Source organism: Castor canadensis, chromosome 6 (genome assembly GCF_047511655.1).
Source record: "Castor canadensis chromosome 6, mCasCan1.hap1v2, whole genome shotgun sequence".
Lineage (NCBI taxonomy): Eukaryota > Metazoa > Chordata > Mammalia > Rodentia > Castoridae > Castor > Castor canadensis.
In genome coordinates this window covers 2762519-2778489 of record NC_133391.1, presented here as the reverse complement: position 1 = coordinate 2778489, position 15971 = coordinate 2762519, and the positions used below count along the sequence as shown (strand labels likewise).

The window sequence follows — 15971 nt, the reverse complement described above, 5'->3', positions numbered from 1 at the left end:
CCAAGGCCAGGACGAGCTGACCACACCCTCCTGAAACGCCCAGCTTGATAAGGAGAGGGACAGACCGGTGGTCACATTTAATGAGGTGACTAGGTGCTAAGCAATCACAAATACAGAACAGTTGGGCCTCAGCCTGGTAGAGCCCTATATCGTCTCCCGGACTTCAGCTGTTCTGTGGCTTAGGCCCTTCACCCAGCCCCACCCATTAGGGTGCCTCGCTGGCTTTTGTAAACTTTGTGCTTCACTTTAATCCTGGTCCCGAGTCCTCAATCACTGCCTACTCCAGGACCCGAGCCTGGGGAACACTCCAGTATCGGCACGACGCTCTTGAAGACCGCTGAAGCTGCTCAGAGGGTGGGAACAGAGCCCCCCCACTCAGCACTCTGCAGGCCGTGCTCAGGCACGAGAGGACAACCTCTCCACAAACGGTGTAGAACAGGAATCCTGAGGATGTCACTGTCAACCCTGCCTCACACACACACTGAACGTGAGGCCGGGAGATGGACCGCCGGCTGAACCGTAAAGCCAGCACACAGTTCACCTGCCCGGAAGGTCCAGACGGCAGATGTGCAGAAGGAAGGGATTAGTGGCAGTGTGGAGGGACTGCTGATGGACACGGCTTTCTGGGGGCGGGGGTGGGGAGGATGATAAAGACACTGGGAAATTAAACAGGGTGCACAGCTCAGGAAATACACTGAAACCCACTGAGTTACTTCCTTGGAACAGACTTGTATGTGAATCACGCCCAACAAGGCTGCTCCACACGCACACACGCACACAACGCAACCACAGGCAGCTCACTGCGCAGCCTGGACTCTGGCTGACGTGTTTAAGTTCTGATGCAAGGAGCAGGGACTACCACAACTCTCCACCTGTGAGCAGAGACTATGAGGCAGCCCTTCCTGGAGATCAGTCCTCAGACTGGAGCGGGGGTGGGGGTGGGGTCTCGATGGGTGTTGAAGGGTCTCTGGAACCCCTGGCACCATCAGTACCTCCTCAGTCTTCTGGGGGGAATACGTGAGACTTCCATCAGGTTTTCAAAGCAGGCCCTCTGCAAACAGCAGGTGGCCTCCAAGCAGTTCACACTCAACAGAACCTCTAATACACAGCACACAGGGACCCCACCCCGAGCGACCACCCTCCCACCAACAGTGGTTCCAGGTGGTAACCAGAAGGCAGGACAGTCACATGAAAAGACGGCAGGGCTGAGAACAAAGGAGGGAAGGAAGTCTGAACATACACTTCTGTGCCCTGAGTGGCTGTGGTCGGGCTTTCAGGACTCTTCCAGGTGACCCGTGCCCCGTTTCTGCAAGCCTTCCTCCTAAAGCCCCCCAGCTCACCTCCTAACCTAGGGAATTCATCATCTGAGTCAGGGAGGGCGTGGTTTTGTTCTGTGGCTTTGAGAAAGCTCCTGCAGTGGGGGATGTGGGGGTGGGAAGAGCAGAGCCATGACGAAAGGGACAACACACACCTGTGTGCTGGCCTGCTGGGGGAGCTCCTGGTACTGCCAACCTCACTGAAGTTAATATTCTGGCCAGCAGTCCTGCCAACTAGGAACGGTAGCAGCAAGCTCACAGCTCACAGCTAAGACACAGGCGACGATGCAGAGTAAATGATCACTTGCTTCCCAGCCAAGTCAGGAGGCTTGTTTTTATAATAAAAGGTGCTGTGTGTGGATGAATGCATTTCTATGACCCACAAGGCTCGGGTGCTTCTGCTAAGCTAAGGCACCTGACTGCTGGCTGCTGTACGAGGGCTGCCTTCCCACTCAGAAACCTGTACCATGCAAAGGAAATGCAGCGTGGTCCAGGGAAAGCTAGCTTTTAAACTCCCGTCACAGCTGACAAACAGTAAGTCCGAGTCTTACTCACTCTGCCCATCAGGGGGCGATGCTGCAGCAGTGATATTTAGGGAAGAGGCCACGCCCGTGTGCTCCGAGCATCTGCAGACAACTAGGCATGCAGGCAGAGCAGGCTGAGCACTCACAGGGCTAAATGTCGACCTCGGCCAGGGTCCCTCGCTCCTGCCTGAAATCACGATGTGGATGGAGAAAACCTGACAATGCTGCCGGGCAAAGGTTTTGCTGGTTTTTTAAGTAGATGAAGGACAAGCAGGTTTCTCTCGTTTTTCTTCAGGACCAGCTGTGGCTCATTTTGACTGTGACAGACGTAGAAAAGACCCACTTCTGACGGACTGCAGGGGGACAGGCCAAGGCCGAGACTGACGGCCACACGGACCTCTGAAGCAGAACTCCTTGCTGAGCAGCTAGAGAACAGCCTTGACATTCACTCAGAAGCCTGCCCGTTTCCTGAGACATTCTTTTATCTACTCAATGAAAGCACGCGAGAGGACAGGTGGATGGTACAATTAAAGGGCCCCTGTCCACTTTGCCATCTACTTTTCGGAAGAAAACGTCACTAGGGGACACAGAATCGCTATGTACCTTACTAGCTGGCCAGTAATTCCTCAGATACCCTCGAGACCTCCCACTAAGCCCTGCCAAAAACCAGGCCAGAAGCGTGCCCTTCCCTGAGCGGGGTCTCCAGAGGGGGCACTCTGGATTTCAGAATGGACACAGTGACCAAGGAAACAGCAGCACAGCTGAGGCGCCCCGACAGCCCCTCACAAAAGCCAAGGGATTGCTAGTCCAGAAACGGGGCTGCCCCGTACCTTTCTGGAGGAAGTACTGGTGTAGCTCATGGGGAATGCTGTCACCAGGGCCACACCTGTCACCCGGGTCACAACTGCAGCCAGGTGTGGAAGGAGGCTAAGCACCAGAGGCAGGGCCCAGGGCGGAAGGAGTAAAGCTCCCAGTCCTCCTCCAGTTAGAGGCAAGTGTCATGAGGCAGGAACGCTGTCACTCCAGTCTGGTCAGGTCCTCAAGACCAAGTGAACATGAGATGGATTCAGGCAGCCTGCAGAACCTCCCACCCGTGGTAGATAGAACAGGAAAAGTTGATCTACAGGGACCGTGCACACGGAGAAGGTGAAGCTGAGGACACTGGAACAGGGAGCACTTGGAGGAAGCGCTGGCACTGCAGGTGAGCAGGGGTCCCTGGTCCCCAAACCACACCACGGAGATAAGCAAGGCATCTGCATTCAGTCTGTCCTTGGCCACAGCCAACAGGAAGGTCACTGTGCTCTGCAGTCCCAGAAGGGATGGTCCTCAGTGTAGGTCAGGGCTGCCCCAAAGGTTAAATACACAGGGGGAGGAAAGATTTACCAGCCACACCTCCAACCAAGGACCAGTATCTAGAATACATAAAGAACTCGAAAAACAGCACCACAAAACCAATGACCCAGTTAGAAACTGGGGAAAGCGTGACGGGAGGACTCCTGAGGACATACAGGGGATGGTAAGAACACAGAAAGGTCTGTTGTCATCAGCTTAAGGGACACGCAGATGAAACCTATGATGAGACACCCTGTGCACACCAGAATGACTGGGAAATAGTGACACACCAAATGCCTGTGAGGACGCAGAGGCACCAGACCGCCTGTGCCTGGTGAGAAGGTAAAATGGAACAGCCACCCTGGAAACAGTTTCACAGGTTCTTAATTAAAGAGTATGGCACCAACACACACAGCCACTACACTTCAAGAAATGAAAACTTACGTCTAGGTACGTCCTCACAAAAACCTAGACGTGAGTCAGGTGTGGTGGTAACCACCTGTAATCTCAGCACGCACGTGGAGGAAGGAGGGTCATGAGTCAAGGTCAGCCTGGGTTACAGAGTGTGACTCTGCCTCAAAAAACAAAAAACCTATACATGAATATTCATACTGGACTCAGCCCGTGTCCCGACAGGTGAATGCTGACAACACTGTGCAGCACCAGGGTGTCACTACCACCATTGGGAGCTGATGGAACCTTTGGATGGGGGCTCTTAGTGACCTAAGAGCCTATCCTCAGGAGGGCGCAGGCCTGGCCATGCCCAGCTCCGTGGCTTCCAGGTTTCCAGACGGGATCACCTGGTCCAGCGTGCACACTGCCTCTGCCACGATGTGAGGTGTCAAGGAGGCCCTTGACAGAGTGCAGGCTATGCAGACATCATGAACAACTAAAGCTTTTCTTCACAAGTTAGCTTGTCTCAGGTATTTTTGTTACAGCAATAGCAAAAAACCTGACTAACCCAACTTTCAAAACTGAGAAACAGGAGGACACTCAGTGGCCGGGACTAGGGACGGGGTGGAGTGGCGTGGGACAAGGGGCTGAATGGTTATGGAAAGGCAGCCTGAAGGACATTGGTGTTGGGCTGTCCGGTGCCTTGACTGGGGTGGGTACGGGAGCCTCCCCACATCCAGAGCTGTGCAGAACTAAGCACACACAGGGGGACAAAGAACACTGCACAAACGCCAATAGGAGGGCTGGGTGCTGGGACTCTGATTCTGCATCAAGGCTCCACAAGATGCCACCCCAGGGGATACGGGCAGAAGGGACACCAGGGGCCTGTACTTGTGACACCTGCCTACGAGTCTCCCATCGCCTAACCTCACAGGTGTCCGTACCTACATTTCTTCAGCAAATACCACTTCACACACTCATTACTTCTAGCCCTACAATCGCAGACAGGCTTCATTTCTGTTTTGCCAAAAAGTAAAAGAAATAGAGGCCCAGAGATGAAGCAGTATATCTAAAGCCACACAGTAAGTGACTGCACTAGAAACCACAGCTCGGGACCTTCTTTGACACGTGGGACACTCAGACACCATGAGATGGCGACTCAAGAACCAAAATCGTTCCTACAGGGACTGTGAAAGCTCCAGTTTCCTACAACAGTGACCTCAATGGCTTAAATGGCATTAAGAAGGGAAGAAATTATAGATACATAAGGTGAGACACCAAAACGACAGCCATTCAACCGCACGTGTACTTTACACACATGCTGACGTGCAGAGAGATCTGTGAGGACACCAACAGATCGCCACTAGGTGTCACCTCGTAGGGAGACGAGGCAGAAGAGGGGGACTGGTCATGGGGTGTCTGGACTGCATCCACCCAGAGCGTTTGAATTTCAGACTGCATTCCAAGTTAAGTACAATTGATCCACTTTTTTTAAGAAGGGAAAATAAAGAAACACTTACTGCATTCATAGATCTGTTCCAGCTTATCCACAGAAGAAAGGGAGAAAAATTTATAACCGGACTTACTACCAACAGCTAGGGACCTGCAAAAAAGCCAAATTCACAAGTAAGAGCTGAGGCAGTGAAATCACACGAGCCGCTCCCACCTTACCAGCTACCGACCTGCGCGTCCCAGATGCCAGTCCCGTCACTGGCCTAGACGCGGTGTGTGGCAAAGGGTGCTACAAGGCCAGTAACATGGGCACAGTACTGTTGACACCTGTAAAGCCTTTTCTGGACAGGTGGCGTACGGCATGGAGTGTACTGTGGACTTGAAACAAAGGCCGGTATAAGAGGCAATGGCTTGACTGTGGTGACCACAACATACCTGTGTATCATGGTATTGTGCTGTACCCCTTAAATACATCCAATTCTGTTTGTTAATTACCTCTCAGTGAAGATGGGGAAAGACTACAACACTGGAAAACACCCCTCAAGACCTTAGAAAACTCTGAAGCTTTGAGATAAAACTGAGCAGTAGTCTCTCAGGTGATGTGGCTCACAGGCACAGGGGGTCTGGAAGTTACATGGGCTGGCACCATATTCACCTTCTAGGTATATGTGGCAAGGCCCTTCCCACTTGGGCTGTGCTACAGCTGAGTGGTGGGGTGGACACCATGGGGACCTGGGATTATATGGACACACACATCACTGCTGGCTCAGGTGGGAAGGAAGGACCCTTCTGATGGCCTCCCGCTGAGCCCCCACACTCATCGCCAGGGCCCCGCTTTGCCAAGAAGCTCGGAGGGACCTCAGGAGCTGGCCACCCCCCGCAGCACAGGACTCGGTGACAGCAAAGGAGGGCTTTCCTCACCAGAGATCACCTCTGTCCAGAAGGCAAGTGACCCAGGACAGCAGGAAGGAGCAAGCATAAAGCAAAAGCAGGAAGGACAAGCAAGGGGAGCGAGGAATACAGAGGAATCAGACACCAGAGTCATTTTAACTCTGGAAGAACAAAAAGACACAAAGATAAACCAGACCAGACAGCATGAAGACAGGAGCACCAATACTCCAAGACACAATCAGGGCTGTCTGAACAATCGTGTCATCTGTTCTGCACACGTGTTAGAAATATGAGAAGGAAATGGCTATCAGAACTACTAAAATTGTAAATCATAAGAAAAAAAGTGGTGGGGGCATTGCTCAAGTGCCTCAAGTTCAAGCCCCAGTACCACTCGAAAAGAAAAAAAAAAAAAAAAAGAGATTACAGTCAGGCATGTGGTGCACTTCTGTAATCCCCAACACTGGGGAGGCTGAGGCAGTAAGACTGTGAGTTCAAGACCAGCCTGAGCTCCAGAGGGAACCTGCCTCAAACCACCTCACCCCCTCCAAAATTAAAATTACATAGGCTCATCTTAGAAGTATGAAATGGCAGAAACAAAACATTTTTCTACCTGCTTATGTAATTTTTCTTTGTTTAAAAAAAAACCCCTCACTATATTTAATTAATTTTGGATATCAGTGCCTTTTGAAAAGTAGTAATAAAATAATAAAAATAAAAGAACCAACCAAAAGCTGGGCCACTGGCTCATGCCTATAATCCCAGCTACTCAGGAGGCAGAGATCAGGAGGATCGTAGTTTCAGGCCAGCCTGGGCAAAGAGTTTGAGACCCTATCTCAAAAAAAACCCATCACAAAAAAGGGCTAGTGGCGTGGCTCAAGGTACTGTAGACCCTGAGTTCAGACCCCAGTGACACACACACACACACACACACACACACACACACAAAAGCAAGAATGTCCAGGCAGGCTAAAAATAAAACAAATCTGAGCAACTCAGAACTTTAAGAAATTATTGCTCAAGAAAGTATTTTCCAGAAAACTAAGGTCTGCTATTTTAAGCTATCTTAGTCCCCCACTATTTCTGAATTAAAACACAATTCTAAATTGTACACTTGCCTGTGTTCTTGAAACAAGGGGAAAGCCATTTTTCTTTTCTTTTCTTTCTTTCTGAGGCGTGGTCTCACTATACAGCCCAAGATGGCCTTACACTCATGATCGTCCTGCCTCTGCCTTCCAAGGGCTGGGATTACAGATGTGCACCACTGCACCTAGCTTGAGAATTCTTTGAGGGCTGTGCCCCATGGATGGCCCGCTGTGGCTTGGTGGCACAGTACACACTCAACACGCACAGGGCTCCAGGCTCCATCCCTGGTACCAGAACAATTTCTTACCTTTATTTCTGCATGCAGTTGTCACTTCCGGGTGACCACCCTACATCATTAAGAGCCCCTCTCCTAATTCCCCTTGACTTGGAAACCATGCCACCATGCTTATCACCACTGGTAAATAAGCTGAGATGGATTTCCGCTGAGGCAAGTTAAGGAGCCTCACTCAGAACTCAGCTCCCTAGTCTGACACAGCTTGAGTCTCAGCTGTGCCCCCTACAGGCAGGACCTGTTAAAACAAGGCTTGGCCAATCACGTCTGCCATTCTGGATAGTCACAAGCTGATTTACAATATTAAGTAGCTCGGCTAGAATTTTAATCCCAAAGTTTGTGAAAGTGATTGTGCATTTCCATCGGTGAGCTACAGTACAGCAGGAATGTATCCAAGACAGCCAATTAAAATATTACGGCTGGGGGGCGTGGCTCTAGTGGTAGACCACCTGCCTAGCAAGCATGAGGCCCTGAGTTCAAATCCCAGTAATCCTAGTACACCAAAAAGAAGAAAAAAATTGGTATTATGAAAAGGCTGGGGCGTAGCTCTCTGGTGGAGCACACACCCGCTGAGCATCAGCAAAGCCCTGGGTTCAAGCCCAGCACAAGAGTGTGCACACACGCATATGTTTTTTCAACTCAAACACCAACAATCAGGTCCACACACTCCTTTCTGGAGATTCTGCTTTTTAATTCGCCTGACATAAAATGGCAGACTTGGAGAGGTAGACCCTCACATAAGTACGGGACTTGCTTTAATAAGCAGTCTTTCAGCTACAAATCTGTGTGCGTTTTTAAAAAGTTAATGCCGTGATATCTTTGACTGACAAAAGGGAAAAACTAGTGACCATAGAAAAAGTATAACTTTCTTAATTTCATGTCACAACTGTACTCTACTTTCAGCTATGCCAGCTCCAAATCCAGAGAGCCCCTATTCAGCCCTCTCCAGAGACCAGGTGTGCGTCTGCCAGGCAGGGGAGCCCAAAACTGCCCCTTAGACACAAGCAGTGCTGTCTCATCCTGCCCTCTTCCTCTCCCACGCTGCCCCAAGCCAGGTCCTGAGGCAGGAGGCGACTGTGGGAGCCTCGGTGTTTCTCTGCCTTTCCTCCACACTAGCAAGGTAGGATTTAGTTCCTTCACCAGCTGCTGGCTCCAAATCTTGTTGCTAGCGTCTCCTTTCTCCTTCCCAAACTGCGGGGTTTTTAAACCTCTTTTGGACATTTCATGAGGACCTGGGGACAGAGCCAAATAAACGCTTGTGTTTGATCCACCAATTGTGACTGAAAGCCCTTGTCACTGAGTTTAAACTTGAGCACGGAGCATGTAAAAGCTAATCTTTTTTTTTTTTTTTGGTACTGGGGCTTGAACTCAGGGCCTACACCTTGAGCCACTCCACCAGCCCTTTTTTTTGTTTTTTTTTAGCAATGGGTTTTTTTTTAAGATAGGGTCTCAGAACTATTTGCCCAGGCTGGCTTAGAACTGTGATCTTCCTGATCTCTGTCTCCTGAGTAGCTAGGATTACAGGTGTGAGCCACTGACACTTGGCAAGGTGGCTGTTTTTACTAAGATGCAAAGGCCACACAGCCTCCCCTGAAACAGGCTTGGGAAGGGGCCACTGCTTAACTGTGCGGTTAAGGGGAAAAGGCCACCGCCATAAACTGCAAGCAGCCCACCCAAGGGTGCCCTAAGAAGCATCACAGCCCCAAGTTTAAGATGGGCCCAGCCCTTCCCTCCACCTGACTCAGGCAAAGCTTTTTTTCTTTTTGGGGTTTTGAACTCAGGGCCTTGTGTTTGCTAGGCAGGTGCTCTACCACTTGAGTCACTCTGCCAGCCCTTTTATTGTGATGGGCTTTTTTGAGATAGTTTTTTCTGAACTATTTGCCCGAGGCTAGCTTTGAACTGATCCTCCTGGTCTCTGACTCCTGAGCAGCTGGGATTACAGACGTGTTCACCAGCACCCAGCCCTAAGGCCTTTCAAATGCACCAGGGTCCAAAGCAGAGTGATTTCCTTCAGGGACTTCTATGTTATCACTGCTCACCCTGAACCCACATCAAAAATGGGGAGTCACCCCACTTGTGATGCATCATGGAAGGCTCGGGCTCAGTCCACTTCCCATGAGCCACTGCTGAGGGACAGTGTCCTCAGTGACACCCACCCTCTGCACAACCATCTCTGATTGACAGATGAGGACAAGGCCCAGAGTTATTCCTCCCAGAACAAACACTGACACCTGGAAAGGTGAGAAGCACGGTGAAAGGCATCAGAATACCTCCAGACCTTTGTGACATCAGCTCTGCAGAGACAGGCTAGGGAAATCAAGTCCCTTTCAGCCACAGCCACATCTTGGCCTTTCCCCAGATTCGATGCCCACTGGAAAGACTTAGCCTGACATTTCCACTTCATGCTCCATTGCCCCTTTGCATATATTCACTAGTTGACTTCACTTTTTTCTTTTTTTGGTGGTACTGGCATTTTAACTCAGGGTCTTGTTCTTGTTAGGCAGGTGCTTTACCACTTGAACCACCACCCCTTTTGGCTTTAGTTCTTAGATGGGGCCTCACACTTCTTTTTGCCTGTGCCAGCCTGGACTGTGAGCCTCCTGATCTCTGCCTCCAATGGACCTGAGATTACAGGCATGCACCACCATGCCCAGCCTAACTCCAATTTCAAAAGGCTAGAAAGGGTTTCAATATTAGCCTTCCGCAGAGTTACTTTCAGAAACCAGGGTGGGAACTAACCAGTCAAAATCAGGATGACGGCGACCAGCTGCTCTTGCTCTCTGATTCACTGCTCTAGTTAAAACAAAAACAAAAACAAAAAAACCAGATGGTAAAAGGCAAATAAAACTTAATCACACCTTTGGGATAAGAATCATGAAATTAAAAAAAACCCTTATCATTTGACATCATATTACCATGACAAGAAGAAAGGGTAAGATATAGCTTGATGTGCAAAGAATATCGTGTTAAGTGATTCAAAGAGAAAAGACCAAGTAAGATTCCTTACAACACACCTGCAGCTACTGCTCAAATGGCTCAATGCTGTCCCCGAACATGGGAAATGTGAATTCTAGCTCAACATCCTTCACCCTGCTAAAAATTGTGTTCCTCTAACAGAATAAATCCTAGAGTCAGAAAGGAAAGAGGGCAGAAAGCACAAAGCTTTTACATAGGAACTTTTGTATTTCTTTCCAGTGTAGCTTTTTTTTTTTGTGGAAGTGGGATTTGAACTCAGGGCTTCACACTTGCAAAGCAGGTTCTCTACCACTTCAACCACACCTCCAGTGCATTTTGCTCTGGTTATTTTGGAGATGGGGTCTTGGGAACTATTTCCCCAGGCTGGCCTTAAACTTCAATCCTCCCAACCTCAGTCTCCCAAGTAGCTAGGATTACAGGCATGAGCCACGGCACTCAGCTAGCGTAGTGTGGACAAGGTATAAAACTCTGGTAACTACCACCATCCTTACATGTCCCCAAATCCTAGGGCTTAGAATCAAAACATAATTGCTTTGAAATTTCTTCCTCTCTACCTGGATAGCTCAGCCCAGTTATAAAAACTGCCACAGGCTGTCCAGATGTTGTTCTTGCGCTGGCTTTGGGTCACATGCAATGCCACACTGTTTGGCAGCTTTAATCTCTACAGATTTCTAAATGTCTTCAGGACTCTGCAGAGGGGACAGAGCACTCGGAAGAGAACTCAGAAGACAGCATTTCCCTCTGGGCCTCATGCCACTCTAAGCAACTGTATGATCCAGGCAGCTATGAGCCTTCCTCAAGTTCAACTTCCCAGCTGCAGCTGGACCAGGTGATCAGCCCCAATGTGCATCTGTCTTTACTAATCTGGAGAATTTGGGAAGGTGCTATTGAGTGCCTACTGCATACTTCATCTGGGTCTTTGCCACTCAACTAACTTTCCAGCAGATAACAAATAAATTCTACTCTGCTGATCCCATCCTGCCAGTAACAAGCAACTACTTACTCTGATGGCAGTGATCCACGCCTGATCCTCCTCTTACATCACTTCCTCTTACTTCCCAAGATGGCTCTCCCTCCTGTCCAGTACAGTAACTCATCCTTCCTTCTCACCTACCCAATATCCTCCCAGGTCACCCAGGCAGCCCGGAAACAACCAGCTTCTGATCCGTATCACAGCGATTTGGAAAACCAGGGCTCCACACCCGCGGGGTGGCAGGAGGCTCTTTCTTTGGCCTCTTGAAAACATCGACACTCCCTGTTGTTTACACTTAGCTCTTGACTCAGTTTCCCGCCCCCAGGTCTGACTTTGGCTAAGTTTGCTGCAGAAAGGAACAAAAGTTACAGCGAGGAGCAAAAGGAAGAAAAGACAAGGAGGGAATGGAGGGGTGTGTGTGTGAGGGGGGTGCTCAGATTGGAAAAGAGGGGTTGCGGAGCAAGAAGGGGAGACGGGCGAAGAGGAGGCCGCCCACCCGCCACCAAGTTCTGCCCAACTTTGCAAGAGGCGGGATCTGAAAAGCGCCAGCGCCCCAATAGCAGGTGGAACCCCCCTTTCCATCACCTCCCAACCCAGGTAGGGGGAGAAGGGTCCAAGCCCCGGCCAGACCCGGGGCGCGCGCCCCACGCCCAGCCTGCTCTCCCCCGCCCCCACCCCTGGCCTCCGAACCCCGACCCCGACCCGGCCTTACGTGTTGTCCTGGTTGAAGTTGGCGAACAGCAGCTGGCCGGCGCCGGCCTCACCGCTCTGGCTCGCCAGGTTCATGGCTGCGCGCGCGGCGGGTCGGCCCGCAAAGGGGCTGCGCGCGCGCGCGTGGCCGGGAAGTGTGTAGGGGGAGCTAAGGGATGGGAGAACCGGTCAAGCTAAGCTCAGGATCGTCGCCCGGTTCCACTCGCCACCTGAGTCGCCAACACCCGCTGCTCGGGGATCAACAGCCGCCTCATCCTCCCGTCCCGGCTCTTGTTTATGCTTCGGAGCCGGGGGGCGTCTTGTGCGCCTGCGCGGCCCCGCCCCTCGCGACGCACGGCGTCGTACTGCGCAGGCGCACTGCTAAACCTCGCCCCCTTCGCATTCGGCCTGGGCTGGGGTTCCGGTCGGATGCGCATGCGTGGAAGCGCGCCGTGGCGTCTGCGGGCGCGCATGCGCACTGGGGAAAAAAGCTTTTCTCTTAATTCTAAGGCAGTCCTGGTGTTTGCTACCCTATCAGTGCGCTGAATCTCTCTTCTCTGACTCTCTCTGCCACCCCATATAGGCAATGCTGTAGTCCAGTTTTACAGATCTGAGAACCCAAGAACTTTAAATTAATTGCCAAGTGTTATATCTGAAATCTGAAACTGTTTCTTCAAGGCCCATGGATTGTGGGTCCCTGGGATAAGATTCTGTCCTTAAATGTATACTAGGTTGTATTCGTTCAACCATATATAGGAAGCACCTTTCAAGTGAGCTAAATAGGACCCACCCCCCCTTCCCTCAAAGAAGACTTAATGAGGGCTATTTTTAAGTAAAGACATTTATTTATTTGTTCCAGTACTGGGATTTGAACTCATGGCCTACACCTTGAGCCACTCCACCAGCCCTTTTTTGTGATGGTTTTTTTTTTTTTAGATAGGGTCTCAGGCAAACTCTTTGCCCCCCCCCCGGCTGACTTCAAACCGAGATCCTCCTGACCTCTGCCTCCTGAGTAGCTGGGATTACAGGCGGGAGTCACGGTGCCCAGCTCACAGTCACATTTATAAAGAAGAGGGTACAAAGAGCTCGGGTATTTTAGGCCAGGTAGCCCAAACTCGAGGGCCAGGGTCTGGCAAAGAAGCAAGGCTTCCCAGAGGACGTGGACTTGAAGCTCAAGTGTAGCCAGCCCCAGGGTGTGGGTCCGTCTTGTATCACAAAGGTAATGTATAAGGGTGTGACTTCTCAAGGAACTCCTTCCCCAGACTCCAGTGGGCAGATGGACACACAGCCTGGGTGGGGACACAGCTGGTGGCCAGGTCAGGGTGCTGCAGTTAAGAACCATTGTTCAAGAAACTGATCACCGCGCAGAGCCTGGGCTGCCATTGAGGATGGAGGGGGAAGTAGGTCAGTTCTAGCCCCAGGAACAAGGACAAACGTGGCCTTTTAAATAAAAGGAGTAAGCTTTCCCCCGTCTCACAGCACACTCAGAAATCACTTTGAGTCAGGGGCCCGTGGTTTACGCCTGTAATCCCAGCCACTCAGGAGGCAGAGATCAGGAGGATCGCGGTGCAAAGCCAACCTAGGCTTTGAAAAACCCATCACAAAATAGGACTGGTGGAGTGTCTCAAGGTGTAGGCCCCACATTCAAACCCCAGTGCTGCCTATAAATAAATAAATAAATAAATCGGTCGAGCAATCAATCAATAAGAAGTCAGCAACAAAAGGGCACCTACTGGGTGACTCTGGGGAGTCCATGGACTGAGCAAAGCCTGAGTGATCTCCTGCCTTCTAGACACTTCCTTCTGCTCATTCTGGGCAGCCATTTTTATTTTTCCCTTGTTCACCAGAGTCTATTATTCCACCCAGGTTGGAACCTCCATCCCTCTCGACTACATCAGTGATGAAATCCCAAATGGTTTGGAAGGAGGCTGAGTGTCTAATTCACTAGAGTCGTGACCTGGGGTGACAGGGAGCTGTTGGGTGCTCACATCTCAAAGTCCAGGACGCGCGGGTTGTGAGGTTGGTGTCAGAGGCGCCAGAGGTCATTCGGTTTTACGCTCTTTGCTTGGAGGTGCGTATCTCACAGGCTGTGTCACAATGGAGCGGTCAGCAGGCCATTTGCCCAAGTCACAATTCCTTCACCTTCCTACAATTTTCTTGGTCCAAGGAGAGCTGGCATGCCACTCCACCTGCCACACGCTCCCGGCCTCTTTCTTTGCTTTATGTGTTCTTTCTCTCTTTCTTTTGTTCAGTGTCTTTTTTTCTGGCATTTGGATTTGAACTCAGGGCCTTGCACTTGCTCGGAAGGCGCTCTATCAGTTGGGTCATGCCTCCAGTCCTTTTGTGTGATGGGTTTTTTTGAGATAGGGTCTCACAAACAATTTGCCCAGGACTGGCCTCGAAGCACAATCCTCCTGATCTCTGCCTCCTCAGCAGCTGGGATTGTGAGCCACCAATTAGGCTCGATATTTGTTCTTTTTGATAATGCATTTCGCTCTTCCTGCCTCAGCCTCCTGCGTGCTGGGATCGCAGGTGTGCCTCACCACATCGGGCTTTCGCCCCTCCCTCCCTGGATATTTTGGAGATGGGGGTCTTGCTAACTTTTTGCCCAGGCTGGCCTTGAACCTTGATGCTCCCTATGTCAGCCACCTAAGAAGCTGGGAATATAGGCGTGAGCTGTCACGCCTGGCTGCTTTGTATTTCTGCATCAAACTTAACCTGTTCCAATACACCATATAATCTTGTCCATCTAGAACACACACCGGACGTCTCTGCCGTTCATTCTGCGTCCCTGTTGCCTGCAGAGCTCAGCTCCGGGTCTCCTTTCATGGTGGTCAGGACAGGCTGGAGCTGAGAGCCGCTGTCCACTCACCTCGTTTTTGTTGCCCTGCCTTGTTATCCAGGTGGTATGGGAACCACCAAAAGGCAAGATTGGGACTAGGCTGGATTTCTACCAGGGACTCTCCCTCCGTGTGTGAGGTCAGTGACGCAGCTCACCTGGGGACAGCACAGGCTGACATTCCTGCTGGCACAGAGAGCGGGAAGACGCCCGGGAGTTCTGCCATGACCTCAGGATCCCTCCAGGTGACTATGCCACAGGGCAAGGACAACATCAGAGAGACACAAGCCTGAAGCCGGGTGAGGTGGTGCACGCCTGTAATCCCAGCACTGAGGAGGCTGAGGCAGGGGGACAAGCAAGTTCCAGGCCGGCCCCAAGGATGCATCTCCCTCCTCTCTTTCAGTCTCCCCGGGGAGCCGTCAAGTGCCTAGAACATTCCTCAGGGGCCCCGTTTACATGCAGCCCTAAGCACTGAGCAGCCCTCCTACAGTCGATCCCAAAAAAGCTCGTGGGAGAGGCAGCTGGCATGGAGGTTCAAATCCTGGCTCAGGTCCTCAGGACCATAGTGTCCTTACATCAGCCATCTACCCTCATGGGGAGTCAGTTAATTTCTTCAGTATAACAAAGACTAGAAAACCCACCTTCTGGGAGCTTTACTGGAGGCGGGCAGGGGTTGTTTCCAGAACAGTTGTTCAAGATTTGGAAAAAAGAAAAAAACCCTCCTCCACCAAAGTAAAGAAGGAACGCCGCCGAAAATAGTCAAATGCAAGTTTCCCCAGCACTCTGGAAGTCTCAGGACCCTTCGACAAACCCAGGGAGAATTTACCCACGGCAAATGCTGGGTCACAGTAAAAACACCGAGCTTTGGTGCGTTTTAACCGGCCCTAATGTCATCACTCTCTCCCAGACCCGTGGGAGCCTGGAAAAAAAACCCCAGTTTGCAATCAGGTAGCTGTGAGTAAGTCTCTGCCCAGCTCCTGAAGGAAGCAGAAGGGCTTGGAGCCCCCACCCCAAAAGATCCATCCCCAGGGATCCTCGCTATCTGACCTGCCTGATAATTTGATGAAGAACTGTGTTCTCAAACATGTCTGTGCAAATACGCTTAACCCAGATATCCAAAAGGATCTTTGATAATTATTTAAAAGTTCAACTGTTGCCAGGTGCGGTGGCTCACACCTGTAATCCCAGCCACTCAAGAGGCAGAGATCCA

General features: G+C 50.9%; 1 protein-coding gene across 9 annotated transcripts in view; it reads right to left on the bottom strand.

Moving 5' to 3' along the window:
* Wipi2 (WD repeat domain, phosphoinositide interacting 2) overlaps nucleotides 1-12266 on the bottom strand; it is a 29482-nt gene extending 17216 nt beyond the window's left edge. For 6 of the 9 annotated variants that reach the window (XR_012448734.1, XR_002213139.2, XM_020177040.2 and 3 more), the window contains exons 1-3: nucleotides 11945-12266; nucleotides 10023-10076; nucleotides 5086-5168 (exon numbers count right to left, since the gene is read on the bottom strand). Coding sequence is in view for 7 of the 9 variants with exons in the window: in XM_020177040.2 (XP_020032629.1) it covers nucleotides 5086-5168; nucleotides 10023-10076; nucleotides 11945-12018 (211 nt within the window). In the remaining 2 variants the exon portion in view is untranslated. The remainder of the gene's footprint in view (nucleotides 1-5085; nucleotides 5169-10022; nucleotides 10077-11944) is intronic. The other 3 variants (XM_074075473.1, XM_074075476.1, XM_020177041.2) reach the window with 1 other exon arrangement.
* Between the last annotated feature and the right edge of the window lie 3705 nt (nucleotides 12267-15971).